Consider the following 19,673-nt stretch of genomic DNA (forward strand, 5'->3'; position numbering starts at 1 on the left):
TCTGAGTCATCCCAAGGTTACTGCCATCTGAAAAGAGGTTCTCTAACCAAAAGTGAGAGTAGCATTAATATATGGGTATGAGCATTAAGAGAAGTGCTTACTGGGCAGTTTGATAAGCATTGTATATACATTTAGCCAGACAGCAGCAGATGTTATACCCCTAGGGCTCATGATTGCCCCTGTTGTAGGTTTTCAGTATCAGAGATGTATTCCCTCCCATAGAGTAGGCCTCCCGTCAAATTAGAGGGTAGTTGGTTTCCCCCATGACAGACATGCCAGTATTGCACCCATTGGCTCATTTGGCCCAGCTGGCCAAATATAAGGCTTGCAAGTGTCCACTATAGAGTACCTTCATTGGTGATTTCACTCCCATTGAATTGCATGTAGCCTGGCTTTTTCCAGCTTTCTGTCAGCTGGTCTACATGGAGGAGGTTTTTAGCTCATTATTTTATTTTTTTGTGTGGGTTTTTTTTTTTTTTTTTCAAGGTAGGGTTTCACTTTAGTCCAGGCTGACCTGGAATTCACTATGTAGTTTCAGGGTGGCCTTGAACTCACAGTGATCCTCCTACCTCTGCCTCCTGAGTGCTGGGATAAAAGGCGTGTGCTACCACGCCCAGCTTATTTTATTTTTTGCATGTGTGATGTGATGTGCATGTATGGTACATGCAGGTGTATGTGCAATTGCATGTACTCTGTGCCTGAACAATAGGAAGGTCAGAGGATAATATCAGGTGTCCTCCAGTATCATTCATCTGCATGTTTCCTGGAGATGGAGTGTCTCACTGAACCTGATCAAACTGTCTGGCCAGTGAGCCCCAGTGATTCTCCAGTCTGTACTTCCCATTGGACTGGGGTTATAGGCATAGGTGGTCACACCCAATTGTTTACAAGGGTGCTGAGGACTTAAATTCAGGGTGAATCAGGCCCTCTTAGACCCTTATGCTTGCAAGGAATGCACTGTTAACCATTGAGTCCCATTTTTTATTGTTTGTTTTATTTTTGTTTTGTTTTGTTTTGTTTTGTTTTGAGGTAGGGTCTCACTCTAACCCAGGCTACCCTGGAATTCACTATGTAGTCTCAGGCTGGCCTTAAACTCACGGCAATACTCCTACCTCAGCCTCCTGGGTGCTGGGATTAAAGGTGTGAGCTACCACAGCTGTCTTTTTTTCCCTTTCTTTTTTTTTTGGGGTGGGGGAGGGAAACAGAGTCTCACTTTATAGGCCATATACCCCCTTATGAATCTGGCTTATGTGGGTCCTGGAAATAGAACCAGGGTCCTTGGGCTTTGTAGGCAAATGTCTTAACCACTAAGCCATCTCTCCAGTCCTTAATTTGTTTATTTGAGGTAGGGTCTCACTCTAGCCCAGGCTGACTTAGAATTCACAATTCATGTAGTCTCGGAGTGGCCTTGAACTCATAGAAATACTCATACCTCTGCCTCCAGAGTGCTGGGATTAAAGGTATGCACCACCATGCTTGGCAGGAAACAGTCTCTTTAAATCCCTGAAAAAAAAATTTTCTTTTCCCCTTTGGGTTTTCTAGGTAGAGTTTCACCTGCCAGTGGCTCCTCTGGAAAGAGTGGGTCCTCAAGGGTTCCGAATAAATAAATAAAAGTAAATTATAAAAAATGGGTTGGAGGGATAGCTTAACAGCTAAGGCATTTGCCTGCAAAGCCAAAGAACCCAGGTTCGATTCCCCAGGACCCACGTAAACCAGATGCACAAGGTAACACATGCATCTGGAGTTCGTTTGCATTGGCTAGAGGCTCTGGCATGCCTGTTCTCACTCTGTCTCTCTCTCCTTTTTTTTCTCTGTCAAATTAATTTTAAAAATTTTTAAAAAATATTCTGGAGTTTGTTTGCAGAGGCTGGACACCCTGGCACACCCATTCTCTCTCTCTCCCTGTCCCTCTCCCTCTCTCTCCCCCCCCTCTCTCTCTGCCTCTTTCTCTCTCTCTCTGTTGCTCTCAAATAAATAACTTTAAAAAAAATAGCACTCCTTCCCTATGATAGAATGGTGATAGGTTCAGTCTTATGCAAGAAACCACAACTGCTGTAAGTTCATAGTGTAATGGTCATTTTGTGTCTCAGTAGACAGCATTCTCCAGCATTCCTCCCCATCCTCTGACTCTTAGATTATTGCTCTCCCCTCTTCCACTATGTTCCCTGAGCCTTGGAGGGTATGATGCCGATGTCTCATTTCGGAATAGAAACATAATAGTTACTTGTTCTCAGCTCTTGAGCCAGATATGTGAGTCTTCATTAACCTCTGCCAAATGCAGAAAGAAGATTCTTTTTTAAAAAAAATTATAACTTTTATTTATTTATTGCAGAGAGAGAGTGAGAGAGAGAAGGAGGCAGATATATAGAGAGAATGGGTACTCCAGACATTTCATCCACTGCAAACAAACTCCAGATGCATATGACACCTTGTGCATCTGGCTTACATGAGTACTAGAGAATCAAACTTGGTTGCTTAGGCTTCACAGGCAAGTGCCTTAACTGCTAAGCCATCTCTCCAGCCTAAGAAGCTTCTTTGATTGAGGGTGAGAACAGCACTAATCTATGGGTATCGACATAAATATTTAGAAGATACTAAATGCTTTTAAGATTTTGCCTAAAAATGCAGGAAATGGCTCACAATGTAGCCATATGTACAATTTTTAGACCAAGATATATAAGAAACAAATAACAAGGTTTTTTAAAATTTTATTTATTTATTTATTTGTGAGGGAGAGAGTGACAGATAGATAGAGAGAATGGGCACGCCAGGGCCTCTAGCCGCTGCAAATGAACTCCAGACGCTTGTGTCACCTTGTTCATCTGGCTTATGTGGGTCCTAGGGAATCAAACCCAGATCCTTTGGCTTTGCAGGCAAAGGTCTTAACTGCTAAGCCATCTCTCCAGCCCCGAATCCCTTCTTTTCAATTAGTCTCTCTTCTATTTGTTTCTTAATAACAAGTTTTGAGTTTACCGGTAGCCAAAAATAGCAATTTGACTTAAATTTACTAATATGAAAGAAAGTTTTTATGTAACATCTGAGACAGAATAAATAACTTTTTTTTTGATTTTTCGAGGTAGGGTCTTGTTGTAACCAGCTTGACCTGGAACTTACTATGTAGTCTCAAGGTGTCCTCAAACTCACAGCAGTCCTCCTACCTCTGCCTCCCAAGTGCTGAAATTAAAGGCATGCACCACCACAACCAGCTCCTAAGTATTTATATATATATATATATATTTTTTTTTTGGTTTTTCGAGGTAGGGTCTCACTCTGGTCCAGGCTGACCTGGAATTAACTCTGTAGTCTCAGGGTGGCCTTGAACTCACGGCGATCCTCCTACTGCTGCCTCCCGAGTGCTGAGATTAAAGGCGTGTGCCACCACGCCCGGCTATTTTTTTTTTAATGTATTTATTTATTTGACACAGAGAGATACAGAAGTAGGCAGGGAGAGAGAGAGAGAGAATGGGGTGCACCAGGGCCATCAGCCACTACAAACTCCAGAAATGTGCACTCCCTTGTATATCTGGCTTACGTGGGTCCTGGGGAGTTGAACCTGGGTCCTTTGGCTTTGCAGGCAAACTCCTTAACTGCTAAGCCATCTCTCCAGCCCCAATCCTATCTTAATTGGTGTTATTTTTCTTTTCCATTTAACAGAGCGAACCTAGTATTTTCACAAAGTACCAGACAAAACCCCAGTTGTTTGGAGGAGATACAAAGAATGAAGGCCTATTTACTCTTCCTTTGCCTACTGGAAATTCCAAAGGACTCTTGAAACAGTTTGAAGAGAAAAAAAAAAGAGCAGCAGACAAATGTGACAGGTACATAAAACTTTTGAGTGGATGACACAACTCATGTTTTTTAAAGATTTTTTTGTTTATTTTTATTCATTTATTTGAGAGCAGCAGACAGAGAGAAAGACGCAGATAGAGAGAGAGAATGAGTGCTCCAGGTCCCAGCTACTGCAGATGAACTCCAGATGTGTGTCCCCCTTGTACATCTGGCTAACGTGGGTCCTGGGGAATTGAGCCTTGAACTGGGGTCCTTAGGCTTCATAGGCATGCGCTTAACCGCTAAGCCATCTCTCCAGCCCACAGCTCATATTTTCTGAGGGAAACAAAATGTACTATTAGTAAGTAAATATTCTGGGGAGTCAGGAGGGTAATCAGTAGGCTGAAGTATTTGCCTTGAAAGCATGAGGACCTGAGTTTGATCTCTAGTACCTATGTAAAAAAAGCCATATTTTGTGGTGCACTGTGAATATATAGGGGAAAAGCCCCTAAGTGTCAGGGCAAGCAAACTTAAGATTTCTGTTGATATTCAAAGAAGAGAGTGGAGCCAGCGTGGTGGCACACGCCTTTAATCCCAGCACTCAGGAGGCAGAGGTAGGAGGATTGCCATGAGTTCAAGACCACCCTGAGACTACAGAAATGGGAAAGAAGGAAAAATTATGCTTTTTGTTTTGTTTTTGAGGTAGGGTCTCGCTCTAGCCCAGGTTCACCTGGAATTCACTATATGGTCTCATGCTAGCCTCCATCTCACAGTGATCCTCCTACCTCAGCCTCCCAAGTAATAGAATTAAAGGTGTGTGTCACCATCCCGTTTGATTTTTTTTTTTTTTTGGTTTTTCAAGGTAGGCTCTTACTCTAGTCCAGGCTGACCTGGAGTTCACTATGTAGTCTCAGGGTAGCCTTGTACTCATGGCAATCTTCCTATCTCCACCTCCTGAATGCTGGGATTAAGGGTGTGTGCCACCATACTCAGCTGTCAAGCAGTATTTTAATAATCTTTTTAAGGGCTGGAGAGATGGCTTAGTGGTTAAGGCACATGCCTGTGAAGCCTAAGGACCCAGGTTCAGTTCTCTCAGTCCCACGTAAGCCAGATGCTCATGGTGATGTATCCGTCTGGAGATCATTTGCAGTGGCTGGAGGCCCTGGTGCACCCATTCTCACTCTCTATTTCTCCCTTTCTCTGTCTCAAATAAATAAATAAATAAAGTAGATAAATAGAATGTTTAAAACATTTGTTAAAATCTTTTTATAATATATTATTATTTATTTTTGTTTTTAAGTTTTATTTTATTTTGTTTATTTAAATTTTTTTTTATTTATTAGAGACACAGAGAGAGAGAGAGAGAGAGAGAGATTGAGAGAGAGTGAATGGGCATGCCGGGACCTCTAGCCACTGCAAACAAGTGGCACCTGGCTTACGTGGGATCTGGAGAATCAAGCCAGGGTCTCAAACTCATGGCGATCCTCCTACTTCTGCCTCCCAAGTGCTGGGATTAAAGGTATCTGTCACCACACCTGGCTTATTTTATTATTTTTCATTTTTTTTTTTGATTTTTTAAGGTAATGTCTCAGGGTGGCCTCAAACTCAGGGCGATTCTCCTACCTCTGTCTCCCAAGTGCTGGGATTAAAGGCATGTGCCACCATGCCCAGCTATTTTTATTTTTATTTATTTGCAACAGAGGAAGACAAAGAGAGAAAGATAGAGAGAGAATGAGCACACTAGGGCCTTTAATCTCTGCAAACAAACTCCAGACATATGTACTACTTTGTGCATCTGGCTTTATGTGGGTACTTGAAAATCAAACTCAGGTCATTAGGCTTTGCAGGCAAGTGCCTTAACCACTGAGCAATCTCTCCAGCCCAAGAAGTATTTGAAAATGTATTTATTTATTTAAGAGTCAGAGAGAGAGAGAGAGAGAGAGAGAGAGAGAGAAAATGAATATGGGAACATCTGGGCATCCTACCAAGTAAACTCCACACATTCATCACTTGTGCATCTGGCTTTGCATGGGTACTGGGTAATCAAACCTAGGCTATCAGGCTTTGAAAGGAAGTGCCTTTAACTGCTGATCCATCTCTCGAGCCCCTCCAGCAGTATTTTGATGCAATACTAGATGGACAGCTGCTTCAATATGTTACAAAGATTTATTCTTATTTATTTTTTATCTTACTCTAGCGAGAATCTATACAACTTTTTTTCTCATTTTGGAAAAAGCATACAGAAGGTAAGTATATCTACATTTTGTGGATTTTTGTCTCTGTTTTTCGAGGCAGGGTCTCACTCTAGCCCAGGCTGTCCTGGAAGTCACAGTGATCCTCCTACCTCAACCTCCCGAGTGCTGGGACTAAAAGCATGTGCCACTACATGTGGTGAGAATGCTTATTTTACAAGTTTCTTTATTTTAGCCATTATTTTTTTTCAAGGTAGGGTTTCACTCTGGTCCAGGCTGACCTGGAATTCACTATGTAGTCTCAGACTGGCCTTGAACTCACAATGATCTTCCTACCTCAGCCTCCTGGGATTAAAGGCATATGCCACCATGCCCAGCTTATTTTAGCTATTTTTATTTATTTATTTGCAAGCTGAGAGAGGGATGGAGAGAAAGTGGGAAAGGGAGGTAGGGAGAGAGAGAGAATGGCTGAACCAAGTCTTCTTGCTGTTGCAAAGGAATTACAGATGTTTGTACCACTTTATTTATCTGGCTTCATGTGGGTCCTGGGGAATTTAGCCCTATGCTGGCAGGCTTTGCAAGTAAGAGCCTTTAACTGACGCCCCCCAAGTTTAATCGTTATGTTGTCTTAGTTAATGTAGAATAGCAATATTTTCACTAATGAAAGTTCTCTAAGTCAGTAAATAAGGCAACAATCTATGAATGTTTTTTTTTAATTTTTATTTTTGAATGTTTTATTTTTGTGTTTCTTAGTTGCAGACATCTGTGGAGAAGTCTGAGGAGCATCTCAGTTCAAGAAGTCAGTCTATTTTGGATTCTTTAGAGACTGGGATTAAGACATGTGAGTGTCGCCTATTTGAGGTTATTGGCAAAAGGTACTGACAATCAACTTTCTGACCCTACACAGGTTTCCAGGGGGAATAGTAACATATAGTGTTTCAACTGAGAGGGTGTTGCATCTGATTAGTGGAATCTCCCTGTTTGACAATATTTTGGTCCCGTGGTACCTTTTTTTTTCTTTAAGGTTTTTTTTTTTTTTTTTTTTTTGTTCCAAGGTAGGGTTGTCTTGTAGCCCAGGCTGACCTGGAATTCACTATGGAGTCTCAGGGTGGCCCCGAACTCATGGCAATCCTCCTACCTCTGCCTCCTGAATGCTGGGATTAAAGGTGTGTGCCATCACACCTAGCTTTAAAAAGTATTTATTTGTGCATGTTCACACCAGGCCCTCCCATGGCTACAGACAACACCAGATATTAGTGCCATGTTTTGCACCCAGCTTATGTAGGAGGCTTGGGAATTGAACCTGGACCTGCAGGCAGGCACTTTTAACTACTGAGCCATCTTCTCAGCCCTGAGGCCAGCTTTCTTATTTCATTGACTGAAGTATCAGCCCTGAGTCTCAAATGATTTGCCAGATAGAGGCACTGCCCCATCAGGAGTTAGGGATACTCCAGTTATCTGCTGTTCTTATTGTTGCCTTGGTTTCAGTGAGAGTTATTTTGTGGCAAATCACAGCATGGTTCTTAATTTCTCTTATAGCTTAAAATTGTTTATAAAATACCAGACACTATGTAGTAGTTTACATGTGGGTAACCATTTCCCTGGTCTTTATAAACAGAGGAGAGCCAACACACAATTCTCCTTAGCCAGATACCTCTCTAGAACCACTAATTTCTAAGCAAAATAGAAAGCTGGTGACTGTTCATCTGTACTTGTTTTCCTTTCCCAGTGTGTTTATTTTTTTATTTTAAACAAATTGAAGTCAACTTATTCAAATGCCATGGGATGAATTGCTCATGATTTACAATGTGTGGTTTAGAAATTAAGCCCCATCTGTCTACAAAGAAGCACTGTACTGTCTGTCTGTTGGCTTCCGATTTGGGTATCCCACACACAGGGCAACTGTGCATCTGTTTAGAAATTGGATGTGGAAACCTAGGATCGTTACCCTCATAAGAAATAGCAACACTGAGAATAGAAGCAAATCAGGAATGTTTCCTTGTGTGATGTGATAGAATAACTCATTTGTAACTGTCCAAGTCACATACTCTGTTAGCTTCCCATTTCTATGACAAAATATCTGAAATAATGAACTTATAAAGCAAAAGTTGCCGGGCATGATGAATGCCTTTAATCCCTGCACTTGGGAGGCACAGATGGGAGGATCATTGTGAGTTCAAGGTCACCCTGAGACTAAATAGTGAATTCCATCCAGATCAGCCTGGACTAGAGCAAGACCCTACCTCAAAAAGCAAAAAACCAACAAAAAAGAAGCAAAAGTTTATTTTGACTTATAGTTTCAGAGGCTTTAGCCCATAGTTGGTTGTTCCTGTTGCTTGAGCTGTGGCTACATTATGGTAAGAGCCCATGGTAGAAAAGGTCTATTTACCTCACTGGCTGGGAAATAGAGAATGGTAGGAAAATACTATGGTCCCAATTTCCCACATGTGTAAGGGAACAACCCCAATGAACTGACTTCTTTCCACTAGGCGCTACCTCCTCCTGTAGATTCTACTACATTTCCAATTCTACTACTACCCAGCATTCGGGAGACAGAGGTAGGAGGATTGCCATGAGTTCACGGCCACTCTGAGACTACATAGTAAATTACAGGCCAGCCTGAGCTACAGTGAAAACCTACCTGGAAAAACTAAAAGACAAAACCAAACCAAACCAAACCAAACAAAAACTTAGTAACAAAACTGTAGCTTTTGTTTTTTGTGTGTATGTTTAGAAAAGGTTTCACTTTGTAGCAGAGGTGGGTCTTGAACTTCCTATGTAGACAAGGATGGCCTTAAATGCCTGACCTTCCTTGCTTCTACCTCCAAAGTGATGGAAATTTAGGCATGTGCTACCTACCATACCTAGCGAAAAGTATAGCATTTATATCCCAGAAAAGAGCTAGGTGTTAGACCAGAAAAGGGATGAAAATACCAAAGACTCACAAATCAAGGCAAATAAATAGATAGCTACAATTGAACCTGGCTTATGGTAGGCACAAAGAACACAGAACATGGATCCTGATCTTTAATCTCTGACGGTTCCTTAACTTTCAGAGAATAAGTCTTAGGAAAAGGAGCCATTCTGAAGGGGCAAATAGTAACAAAGATGGTAGCATTGTGTTCCTTTGAAGATCAGGGGGTTGAGATATAGCTTAATGATAGAGCATTTGCTTACCGTGCGTACAACATAGGTTTGAACTGAGCACTGAAACAAAAAAAAAAGGTGATAGTACACACCTTTAATCCCAGCACTTGGGAGGCAGAGGTAGAATAGCTGTGACTTTGAGGTCAGTCTGGGACTACAGAATCAATGCCAGGTCAGCCTGAGTTAGAGTATTTACTTAAGAAAAAAAAAAAAATCCAGGCCTTTAAAAAAAATTTATTTATTTATTTATTTGAGAGAGGAGAGAAAGAGGTAAAGAGAGAATAGGCATGCCAGGACCTCCAGTCACTGCAAACAAACTTCAGATGTGTGTGCCTCTTTGTGCATGTGGCTTATGTGGTTCCTGGGGAATCAAACTAAGGTCCTTTGGCTTTGCAGGCAAATGCCTTAACTGCTAAACTATCTTTTCCAGGAGTTTCCCCCCCCCTTTTTTTTAAGGTAGGGTTTCACTGTAGCCCAGGCTGATCTGGAATTCACTATGTAACTCAGGATGGCCTTGAACTCATGGTGATCCTCCGACCTCTGCCTCCCAAGTACTTGGATTAAAGGTATGTGTCACCACTCCTGGCTTCTTTTTTTTTTTTTTTCAAAATTTTATTAACAACTTCCATAAATATAAAAAATATCCCATGGGAGCTGGAGTGATGGTTTAGCGGTTAAACACTTGCCTGTGAAGCCTAAGGACCCTGGTTCAAGGCTCGATTCTCCAGGACCCACATAAGCCAGATGTACAAGGGGGCGCATGCATCTGGAGTTTGCTTGCAGTGGCTGGAGGTCCTGGCGTGCTGGCTCGCGCACGCTCTCTCTCTCTGTCCCTCTCTGTCTGTCTCTCCCTCTTTCTTTGTCACTCTCAAATAAATAAATAAAAATAAACCAAAAAACAATTTAAAAAATGTTTAAAAAAATATATATATCCCATGGTATTATCCTCCCTCCCTCCACTTTCCGCTTTGAAACTCCATTCTCCATCATATCCCCTCCCCATCTTAATCAGTCTCTCTTTTATTTTGATGTCATGATCTTTTCCTCCTCTTATGATGGTCTTGTGTAGGTAGTATCAGGCACTGTGAGGTCATGGATATCCAGGCCATATTGTGTCTGGGGGGAGCACGTTGTAAGGAGTCCTACCCTTCCTTTGGCTCTTACATTCTTTCTGCCACCTCTTCTGCATTGGACCCTGAGCCTTGGAAGGTGTGATAGAGATATTTCAGTGCTGAGCACTCTGGTCACTTCTTTGCAGCACCATGGTGCCTTCTGAGTCATCCCAAGGTCACTGCCATCTGAAAAGAGATGATTCTCTACCAAAAGTGAGAATAGCATTAATATAAGGGTATGAACATTAAGAGAAGTGCTTGCTGGTCAGTTTGATAAGCATAGTATGTACATTTAGCCAGATAGCAACAGATGTTACACCCCTAGGGCTCATGACTACCCATGTTTTAAGTTTTCAGTATCAGGGATGTATTCTCTCCCATGGAGCGGGCCTCCGGTCCAATTAGAGGAAAGTTGGTTTCCACCATGACAGATGTGCCATTATTGCACCTGTTGGCTCATTTGGCCTAGTTGGCCAAATATAAGGCTTGCAGTGTCCACTGTTGAGTATCTTCATTAGTGATTTTTCTTTCTCCTATTGAACTGCATGCAGAATGGCTTCTTCCAGCTTTCTGTCAGCTGGTCTACATGGAGGAGGTTATCAGCTCAGTTCCAGCAGGATTTCTCAGTGGCCTTGCAGCCCAAGTATGTGGAATCTTCAGCAATAGGGTCTTACCATCTATTCCTGGTGGGAAACCAAGGGCCTTGGGGATGGCCTATAATGTTTTGGGGGCATCAGGGACCTCCTTGACCAACAACTCACTGGAAGTATACCATCGCTGGCACTGAAAATTTTCTAGCAACAATCTATGGCTCCTGAGTATACTATTGTTGTTGTTGTTATTATTATTATTATTGGTTTTTTGAGGTAGGGTCTCACTCTAGGCCTGGCTGACTTGAAATTCACTATGTAGTTCCAGGCTGGCCTTGAACTCACAGCGATCCTTCTACCTCTGCCTCTTGAGTGCTGTAATTAAAGGTGTGCACCACCATGCCCAGCTTGAGACAGGTTTTCTCATTGGCCTGGAATTTGTCAATTAGGCTAGTCGGGCAGGCCAGTGAGCCCGAGTCTGCTTGCTTCTACTAGAAATAGTGCTAGAATTACATCATGTATCACCATTGCTGGTGTTTATGTGAGTGCTGTAGGTAGAGCTCAGTTCCTCATGCTTATAAGGCAAGTAAGTGTTTTACTGACTGAGCTATCTCCCATGGCCCCCCCCCTTTTTTTTTTTTTTGGTTTTTCGAGGTAGGGTTTCACTCTAGGTCAGGCTGACTTGGAATTCACTATGTAGCCTCAGGGTGGCCTCGAATTTGTGGTGATCCTCTTGCCTCTGCCTCCCAAGCACTGGGATTAAAGGCGTGTGCCACCATGTCCGCCCATGCCCCTTTCTTTTTGAGACAGGGTCTCACAGATCCCAGGCTAGCCTCAAATTCTCTTTGTGGTTCAGAATGACCTTGAACAACTGATCCTCCTGCCTTTACCTACCAAATGATGAAATTATAGGCATGCATGCTTTTTAAAAATATTTTTAAATTTTTTGGGCTGGAGAGATGGCTTAGCAGTTCAGTGCTTGCCTGTGAAGCCTAAAAACCCCGGCTTGAGGCTCAATTCCTCAGGACCCACGTTAGTCAGATGCACAAGGGGGTGCACGCATCTGGAGTTCTGCAGTGGCTGAAGGCCCTGATATGCCCATTCTCTCTCTCTCTCTCTCTCTGCCTCTTTCTCTCTGTATCTGTCTCTCTCAAATAAATAAATAAAAATAAAACAAAAAAAATTTAAAGTATCTGACAGTCTTTTAAAAAATATTTTAAAAATTTATTATTTATTTATTTGAGACAGAGGTGGGAATGGGTACAGCCTCTTGCTCTGCAGATGTACTCCAGATGTGTGCATCACCTTGTGCATCTGGCATACATGGGTCCTGGGGAATAGAACCTGAGTCCTTTGGCTTTTCAGGCTAGTGCCTTAACTGCTAAGCCATCTCTTCAGCCCACCATATATGCTTTTAAAAAAATATTGTTATGCTGTGCATGGTGGCTCACACGTTTAATCTCAACACTTGGGAGGCAGAGGAAAGAGGATTGCCTAGAGTTCAAGGCCACCTGAGACTACATAGTGAATTCTATGTCAGCCTGAGCTAGAGTGCAACCCTACCTTGAAAAAAAAAAAAAAAAAGCTGGAGCCAGGTATGGAAGCGCACACCTTTAATCCTAGCACATGGGAAGAAGAGGTAGGAGGATCACTGTGAACTTGAGGCCACCTCAAGACTACATAGTTAATTCTAGGTCAGCCTGGGCTAGAGTGAGACTCTACTTCAAAAAACCAAAAAAAGTAAAACCTATATATGAGACATCTGTGTGTATGTAGGCAAGCAGATTCCATGACACACATATGAAGATCAGAGGACAACCTTGGTGTTGATCCTATTCTTCCACCTTGTTTGAAACAGAGTCTTTTTTGTTGTTTGCTGCTGTGAAGACCAATCTGGCCTGCTAGCTTTGGAATTCTCCTGACACTTCTTCCTATTGCCATCGGTGCATTGAGTTTACAGGCACTTGTGCCAGTTCATATCCTGCTTTACATGGAGACTGACCGGGAATCCAAACTCCAGTTGGCAGGCTTGTGGAGCCAGTGCTGTTTACCACAGAGTCATCTCCCCAGCCCTTGTGCATGGTTCTTATATAGCACTAAGAAATGAACCCAGGGATTTGTACATGCTAGGCAAGCATTCTACCAACTGAGCTATATCCCTAAGCCTATAATTTGCTGCTTTCATTAGGAAAATAAAAAGAACTAGCCATTATCAAAATCTGAAAAGTACCTCTTCTGGAAAACAGATAAATCTTTTCATGCAAATATATTCCATAAGAATCAACATATTAAATGTGGTGATTGACTCATAAAGAGAAGTAGAAAAAAACATAGGCAACATTTTATAATGAAAAAAGCCTTTCTAAACAAAACACATAAGACTGTTCTATTTTGATATTTTATTATTGTTCTTTCTTGTGATGCTTGGGGTTGAACACATGCTAGTCAAGCACTGAGCCTCTGAGCTACATCTGTAGCCCAGAGCACAATTGTGAGGAATTGTGATGTCCAAATAAATGACTAAACAGCCTAGAGTAATGAGACCCATCTATTCAAATACAGAACAGGAGCCGAGCATGGTGGCACACGCCTTTAATCGCAGCTCTCAGGAGGCAGAGGTAGGAGGATCCCTTGAGTTCGAGGTCACCCTGAGACTACATAGTGAATTCCAGGTCAGCCTGGACTAGAGTGAAACCCTACCTCAAAAAAAAAAAAAAAAAAAAAAAAAAAAAAAAACAGAACAGAAATATCTGTTCATTGTTAAAACAGGAAGGTGCTAGTCATACTCACAAATTTTGTTCTGGGACACATTTTGTGGGAGGGTGTGACCAGCTAGTGAAAATTAGGAAGGGTGCCTGTAAAAAGGGAAAGGCACTTCTTTAAAAAAGAGGGGGTTACAGGCCCAGAAAGCCAAGCGCCACATGTTCTCTCTCATATGTGGATCCTAGCTACAGATGACTGGGCTTCTGCGTGAGAATGAAAATACTTAGTAGCAGAGGCCAGTAAGTTGAAAAGGAGACATAAAGGGTGGAGAAAGGAAGGGAGGAGGCTACTTAATAGGTTGATACTGTATATATGTAATTACAATGATTGTAATGGGGAGGTAATATGATGGAGAATGGAATTTCAAATGGGAAAGTGTGGGGGTGGGGAGGGAGGGAATTACCATGGGATATATTTTATAATCATGGAAAATGTTAATAAAAATTTTAAAAAAAATGAAACAAATACGGAAAAAATAAAAAAAAATTAAAAAAAAAAAAGAGGGGGTTAGAGACATGGCTTAGTGGTTAAGGCATTTGCCTACAAAACCTAAGGACCCAGGTTTGACTCCCCAGTACCCATGTAAGCCATTTGCACAAGCTTCTGGAGTTCGCTTGCAGTGGCTGGGAGACCTGGTGCACCCATTCTCTCTATATATCTGCCTCTTCTTTCTTTCTCTCTCTCTCAGATAAATAAATAAAATATTTAAAAAATTGAAAAAGGGGAAAGGTCTTCTGTAAGTACACACTTACATCCAGATCTTTCCACATTCTCTTAGCAGTATAGCAAGAACAAAACTGCAAAGTGAAAAGAAAATCACTGGTCAGTGGAAATACATTTCTTTCTGAGTTGCATCAGAATCCTATTTCCTCTCAATTGAGCCTCTGCCAAAGTATTAAAACAGAATCAAGTTTTTTTTTTTAATTTGAACAGAAAAAGAGATATTGTCCAGAATATGGAAATGGATTTTAGATGACATTTTTATACAAAAGCTAAAAATATCTAATGTTTATAGTCAAAGAGAAATGAAATGAGTCTTCTGGTGAACATATGCATGCTCACACAGGATCTATAATTTGTAAACAGATAAGCACACATATTCTTTTTGTTTGTTTTTTTGAGGTAGGGTCTCACTCTAGCCCAGGCTGGCCTGGAATTCACTAAGTCATCTCAGGGTAGCCTCGAACTCATGGTGATCCTCCTACCTCTGCCTCTCTAGTGCTGGGATTAAATGCATGTACCACCACACCCGGCTCTCACATATTCTTGCTAAGGCAGAAATTGATCCAAGGAGTCAGGCTAGGGACTATATGAAAGAGATTCACTCTACTTATTTATTTTTTATTATTGTTTGTTTTTTTGAGGTAAGGTCTGTAGCCCAGGTTGACCTGGAATTCACTATGTAGTCTCAGGCTATCTCTGAACTCACACAAGCCTTCTACCTCTGCCTCCTGAGTCCTGGGATTAAGGCGTGCACTATCATGCCTGGCTTGTGTTGATTCTTCCCATGCAAAAAAAACAATAAAAGATAGATATATAATATCAGTCCTGATATAGTTAGCACCCAGTCACCAAGTCTATTACTATCCCAGTGGAAATATACAATAAATAAGTAAACAGAGAAAAATGTTGGTGGAACACACCACGTGCCAATAGCAGAGGGAAGAAACACTTAAACCAGGCAGAAATTGATGTTTTCTGAGGAAGTGGATGTTGAAAGCAGAAGTTATAGAAATTTTAAGAAAAGAAAAACCTAAGCTGGGCATGGTGGCTCACACCTTTAATCCCATACTTGGGAGGCAGAAATAAGAGGGTCCCTGTGAGTTTGAGGCCACCCTGAGACTACGTAGTAAATTCTATGTCAGCCTGAGCTAGAGTGAGACCCTCCCTTGAAAAACCAAAAAAAAAAAAAAAAAAAAAGGATTTTTGTGTACCATTCAACCAGTAGTGAAGGTGTCACAGGGACCAGGGTGATAGTACTGTATTGTACAAAGTGACAGGGCTTAGAAGGGAGGATAAGAAGTTGGTGCTGTCATCTTGGCTGGGTTGATATTGATCCTGACTAAACTCTTCTTTAGAGAGGGAGAGAAAGAGAAACCGTTCTGGTCAGGACAGAGTTCCTGGGTGTTAGCAGAGAAGACTTTAGTGGGCCATACTAATATCTAGCTCCTCCTTTTCTACCATGTGGTCTGAGTAGGTATGGCACACCTCAGTCCTCAAGAAGAATTGTCTTTGTTTTGTATTTAGTTCAAGAGACTTCACAAAACCAGAGTAACCTGATACTTGAGGCAGTGCAAGAGAAAGGCAACATGGAGCAGGTTGTCCTTGAGATACAGAAGGAATCAGAGGCTGTAAGTATAGACCCCAAGTTTTATTTATTTATCTGAGAGAGGGAAGGAGGGAGGGAGAGAAAGGGGAAGAGAAAACTGGAGAGATGGCTTAGCGGTTAAGGCACTTGCCTGCAAAGCCAAAGGACCCAGGTTTGACTCCCCAGGACCCACGTAAGACAGATGCACAAGGGGGCGCACTCATGTAGAGTTCGTTTTCAGTAGCTGGAGGCCCTGCAGTGCCCATTTTTTCTCTCTCTCTTTACCTGCCTATTTCTGTATCTCTCTCTCTCTCTCAAATAAATAAATAAAAATAAAAAGGGCATGGTGGTACATGCCTTCATTCCAGCACTCGGGAGGTAGAGGTAAGAGGATTGCTGTGAGTTCAAGGCTACCCTGACACTACATAGAATGAGACCCTACCTCAAAAAAACAAAGAAAATAAATAAATAAAGATAAAAGAAACAGGAGAGAGTGCACCAGGGCCTCCAGCCACTGAAAATGAACTCCAGACACATGTGCCCCTTTGTGCCTCTGGTTTGTGTGGGTACTGGATAATCTAACGTGTGCCCTTAGGCTTCTCAGCCAAGCGCCTTCACTGCTAAGCCATCTTTCAAGGCTTAGAACCCAAGCTTTTATTTATTTATTTTAATTGTTGTTGTTGTGGTTTTTTTTATTATTATTATTCCAGGATGGGTCCCACTGTTGCCCAGGTTGACCTAGAGTTCACTATGTAGTCTCAGGCCTCAACTCAAGGTGATCCTCCTACCTCTGCCTCTGGAGTGCTGGGCTCAAAGGCATGCAACACCATTCTCTGCCTTTTATTTTTTGCTTTTGTTTTGTTTTGCTTTGTTGTCTAAGCTTGTCTTGAACTCCTAGACTCAAATGACTATCCTGCTGCAGCTTCCAGAAGACTTGAGATATTCTAGTGCATGTCACTATGCAAGTGTGTTTTTGGCTTTGTCACTAAGATTCTCTTTTTGTTTTGTTTTGTATTTATTTCAAGGTAGGGTCTTGCTCTAACCTAGGGTGACCTGGAATTCACTGTATAGTTTCAGGCTGGCCTTGAACTTACAATGACCTTCCTACTTCAGCCCCCCAAATGCTGGGTTTAAAAGTGTGAGCCAGGGCTAGAGAAATGGCTTAGTGGTTAAGGTGTTTGCCTGCAAAGCCAAAGGACCCTGGTTTGATTCCCCAGGACTCACATAAGCCAGATGCACAAAGTGATGCATGCGTCTGGAGTTTGCAGTGGCTGGAAGCCCTGGCACGCCCATCCTCTCTCTCTCTCAAATAAATAAATAAAATATATAAATTTTTTTTAAAAGTGTGAGCCATTGTCAGGCATGATGGCACACACCTTTAATCCCAGCACTTGGGAGGCAGAAGTAGGAGGATCACCATGCGTTTGAGGCCACCCTGAGATTACATAGTGAAATCCACGTCAGTCTGGACTAGAGTGAGACCCTACCTCGGAAAAAAAAAAAAATGTGAGCCACCACACTGGGCTTCACCAAGATTCTTTAATGTTATGACTTTTCAGCTAAGACCAGAGGTCAGCACAGGTCCTTTGGCAATGAGCCTGAGTACAGCCTTTGTCCAAGGCTCCCTGGCAGGATGTGATTTCCACTCCACAGTATAGCCATGCTTACTCTGTGAGGGATAAGCCTTTGTCCACATTTTTTGTTTTTGTTTTCAAGACAAAGTCTCACTATGTAGCCTAAGTTGGCCTCAAATTCATAGTAAGTCTTAGCCTCCCAAGCTGGGATTACAGGTGTGAGCTACCATACCCAGTTTGGTTCTCATGTACTATTGTACCTTCTGACCTGCACTATCTGCTCCTCTCCTCTTTCTTACTGCCTTTCCCCAGAGACAAGCAGAGTTTATAGAAATGAAGTCCTTCCTGAAGAACCTTGAAGTTTTAGTTTTCCAGCAGAGTAAGGACTTCCAGCAACTTTCTGAGCAAGTAGGCCAGCTGAATATGTCTGGTTTCCTAGAAGAGCTGAAGAGATTAATCTCCGTGCCTCAAGTACCTAGGCATGTGAAAGAAAACACTTCTCAGACCTCACCATTTCTGGCCCAGAACCTCAATTTCATGAGGCAGGAAAAATCCACCACTGAGGAGCCAGTTAGTTGGCAGGTCCAGATCCCTCCTGATGCAGGGAATCCCAGTATGGGTTCCCAGAAGACTGGGTTGTTTGGCATCTGGGATGAAGGAACACAGAGTGATATTCTCCAAGAGGCCTCACTGCCAGCAGGTGGGCCCCCTAAAAGAAATGGCCATGTAAAGGACAAGAGCATGGAAACTAACTGCAGGAATTGGATGATTTCCAAAACAAGTCCCCAAAACCACAGCTCTAGCATTCCAGACCACAAGATTTGTGGTGACAAAGACCTAATTTCTCAAGAATATTCTCAGCTAGACGTCACAACCAGCATTAAAAATGTCTGTCCAATATATCTATCCCAAAGACTATTTTCTTATGACCCATATAAACAGCTAATGACTAAACAGAAAGGCAAGACTATAGGAAGAGGGAGAAAAGGCAAGAAGCAACCCAGGAAATCCCACAGAAGCCGGTGTCGAGCTAGGCAGCAAGAGCAAACTCCTCCCAAGACCCATGCTTTCAATTCCAGATATCAGAATCCCCAGTGTCCAGTTTCTGGTCCACAAGAACCCTTCATTCAGCAGCAGGAACCTCTTTCTCAGCCTCTACATTTGCAGGATCCTAAAAGCTCTACCAACCCAGTTTTGGGAGAGACAGTCAAGACCAGTCAGATAAGAAGGGCAGTTCAAAAGAGCCTCTTGCAGTCTAACAGGTACTCGTCCAAAGACGATGAGCAGTCCTCAAGCAGTTCCCAGGGTGACCAGAATATAAGCTGGTTCAATAACCTCGGATTTGAAAATTCAGAGTCTTCTGTGCTTAAGAAGGCTGGGAAGAACTTTCTCTGTGATCTGGTTTTTGATAGCAGCGATGATGACTTCTGACATGCCACAAATGACTTTAGCTAATGGTCTATTAACCTCAGCTAGAAAGACAAATTGTAGAACATTTGGACTGGGCAATAACAGATAGTACCTAAAACTTTCTTGCAGACTCTAAGGGTCAGAAATTCTGCCAGGTTGGGTTTAGTAGGAAGTGGGAGAAGGTCCAGTGTCTAGGTATCAGTTGGTGCCTGCCTGTGAGAAGGGTGTAGGGATAAGTACATCTTTTATTTTATTGGAATGAAATGTGTGGCAAGAGACATCAGCCTGGTGGCAGGGCATTAAGAAGGTAAACTGTATGTGGTTGGTGAAAGGGGAGTTGGCTTCCTTATGAAATATTGTGTAGAAAAAAGTTTTACAAAACTTGTTATGGAAGTGTAACTAGCAAACAATATATTTGGCCCCCAAAATATAACCTACACATAATCAATACCTTTCTGGGCCTCAGAATTTTATTTGCTGATCTTAATCCAGTTATACAACCAATTAATTTGTATTAATTAATTAATTTATTTATTTATTTATGAGAAAGAACGACAATGGACACACCACTTGCCACTGCAAATAAACTCTAGGTGCATGCACCACTTTGTGTTTCTGGCTTACCGTGGGTACTGGGGAATCAAACCTGGGCTGTCAGGCTTTGTAATCAGTGCTTTTAACCACTGAGCCATCTGTCTAGCCCTAAAATTATTTTTATTTATTTATTTGACAGAGAAAGAGGGAGTGAGAGAATGGGCATGTCAGGGCCACCAGCCACTGCAAATGAACTCCAGACGTGTGCTCCCCTT

The 19,673-nt window shown here is 42.1% G+C and overlaps 1 protein-coding gene across 1 annotated transcript in view; it reads left to right on the forward strand.

The window, feature by feature from the left end:
• Nucleotides 1-18,885, forward strand: part of Iho1 (interactor of HORMAD1 1) — a 19,046-nt gene extending 161 nt beyond the window's left edge. The window contains exons 2-6 of the mRNA XM_045136983.1: nt 3,655-3,818; nt 5,966-6,014; nt 6,714-6,801; nt 15,820-15,923; nt 17,767-18,885. Of these exons, the coding sequence (XP_044992918.1) occupies nt 3,655-3,818; nt 5,966-6,014; nt 6,714-6,801; nt 15,820-15,923; nt 17,767-18,885 (1,524 nt within the window). The remainder of the gene's footprint in view (nt 1-3,654; nt 3,819-5,965; nt 6,015-6,713; nt 6,802-15,819; nt 15,924-17,766) is intronic.
• Nucleotides 18,886-19,673: the final 788 nt, after the last annotated feature.

Source organism: Jaculus jaculus, chromosome 17 (assembly GCF_020740685.1).
Source record: "Jaculus jaculus isolate mJacJac1 chromosome 17, mJacJac1.mat.Y.cur, whole genome shotgun sequence".
NCBI classification, from domain to species: Eukaryota; Metazoa; Chordata; class Mammalia; order Rodentia; family Dipodidae; genus Jaculus; species Jaculus jaculus.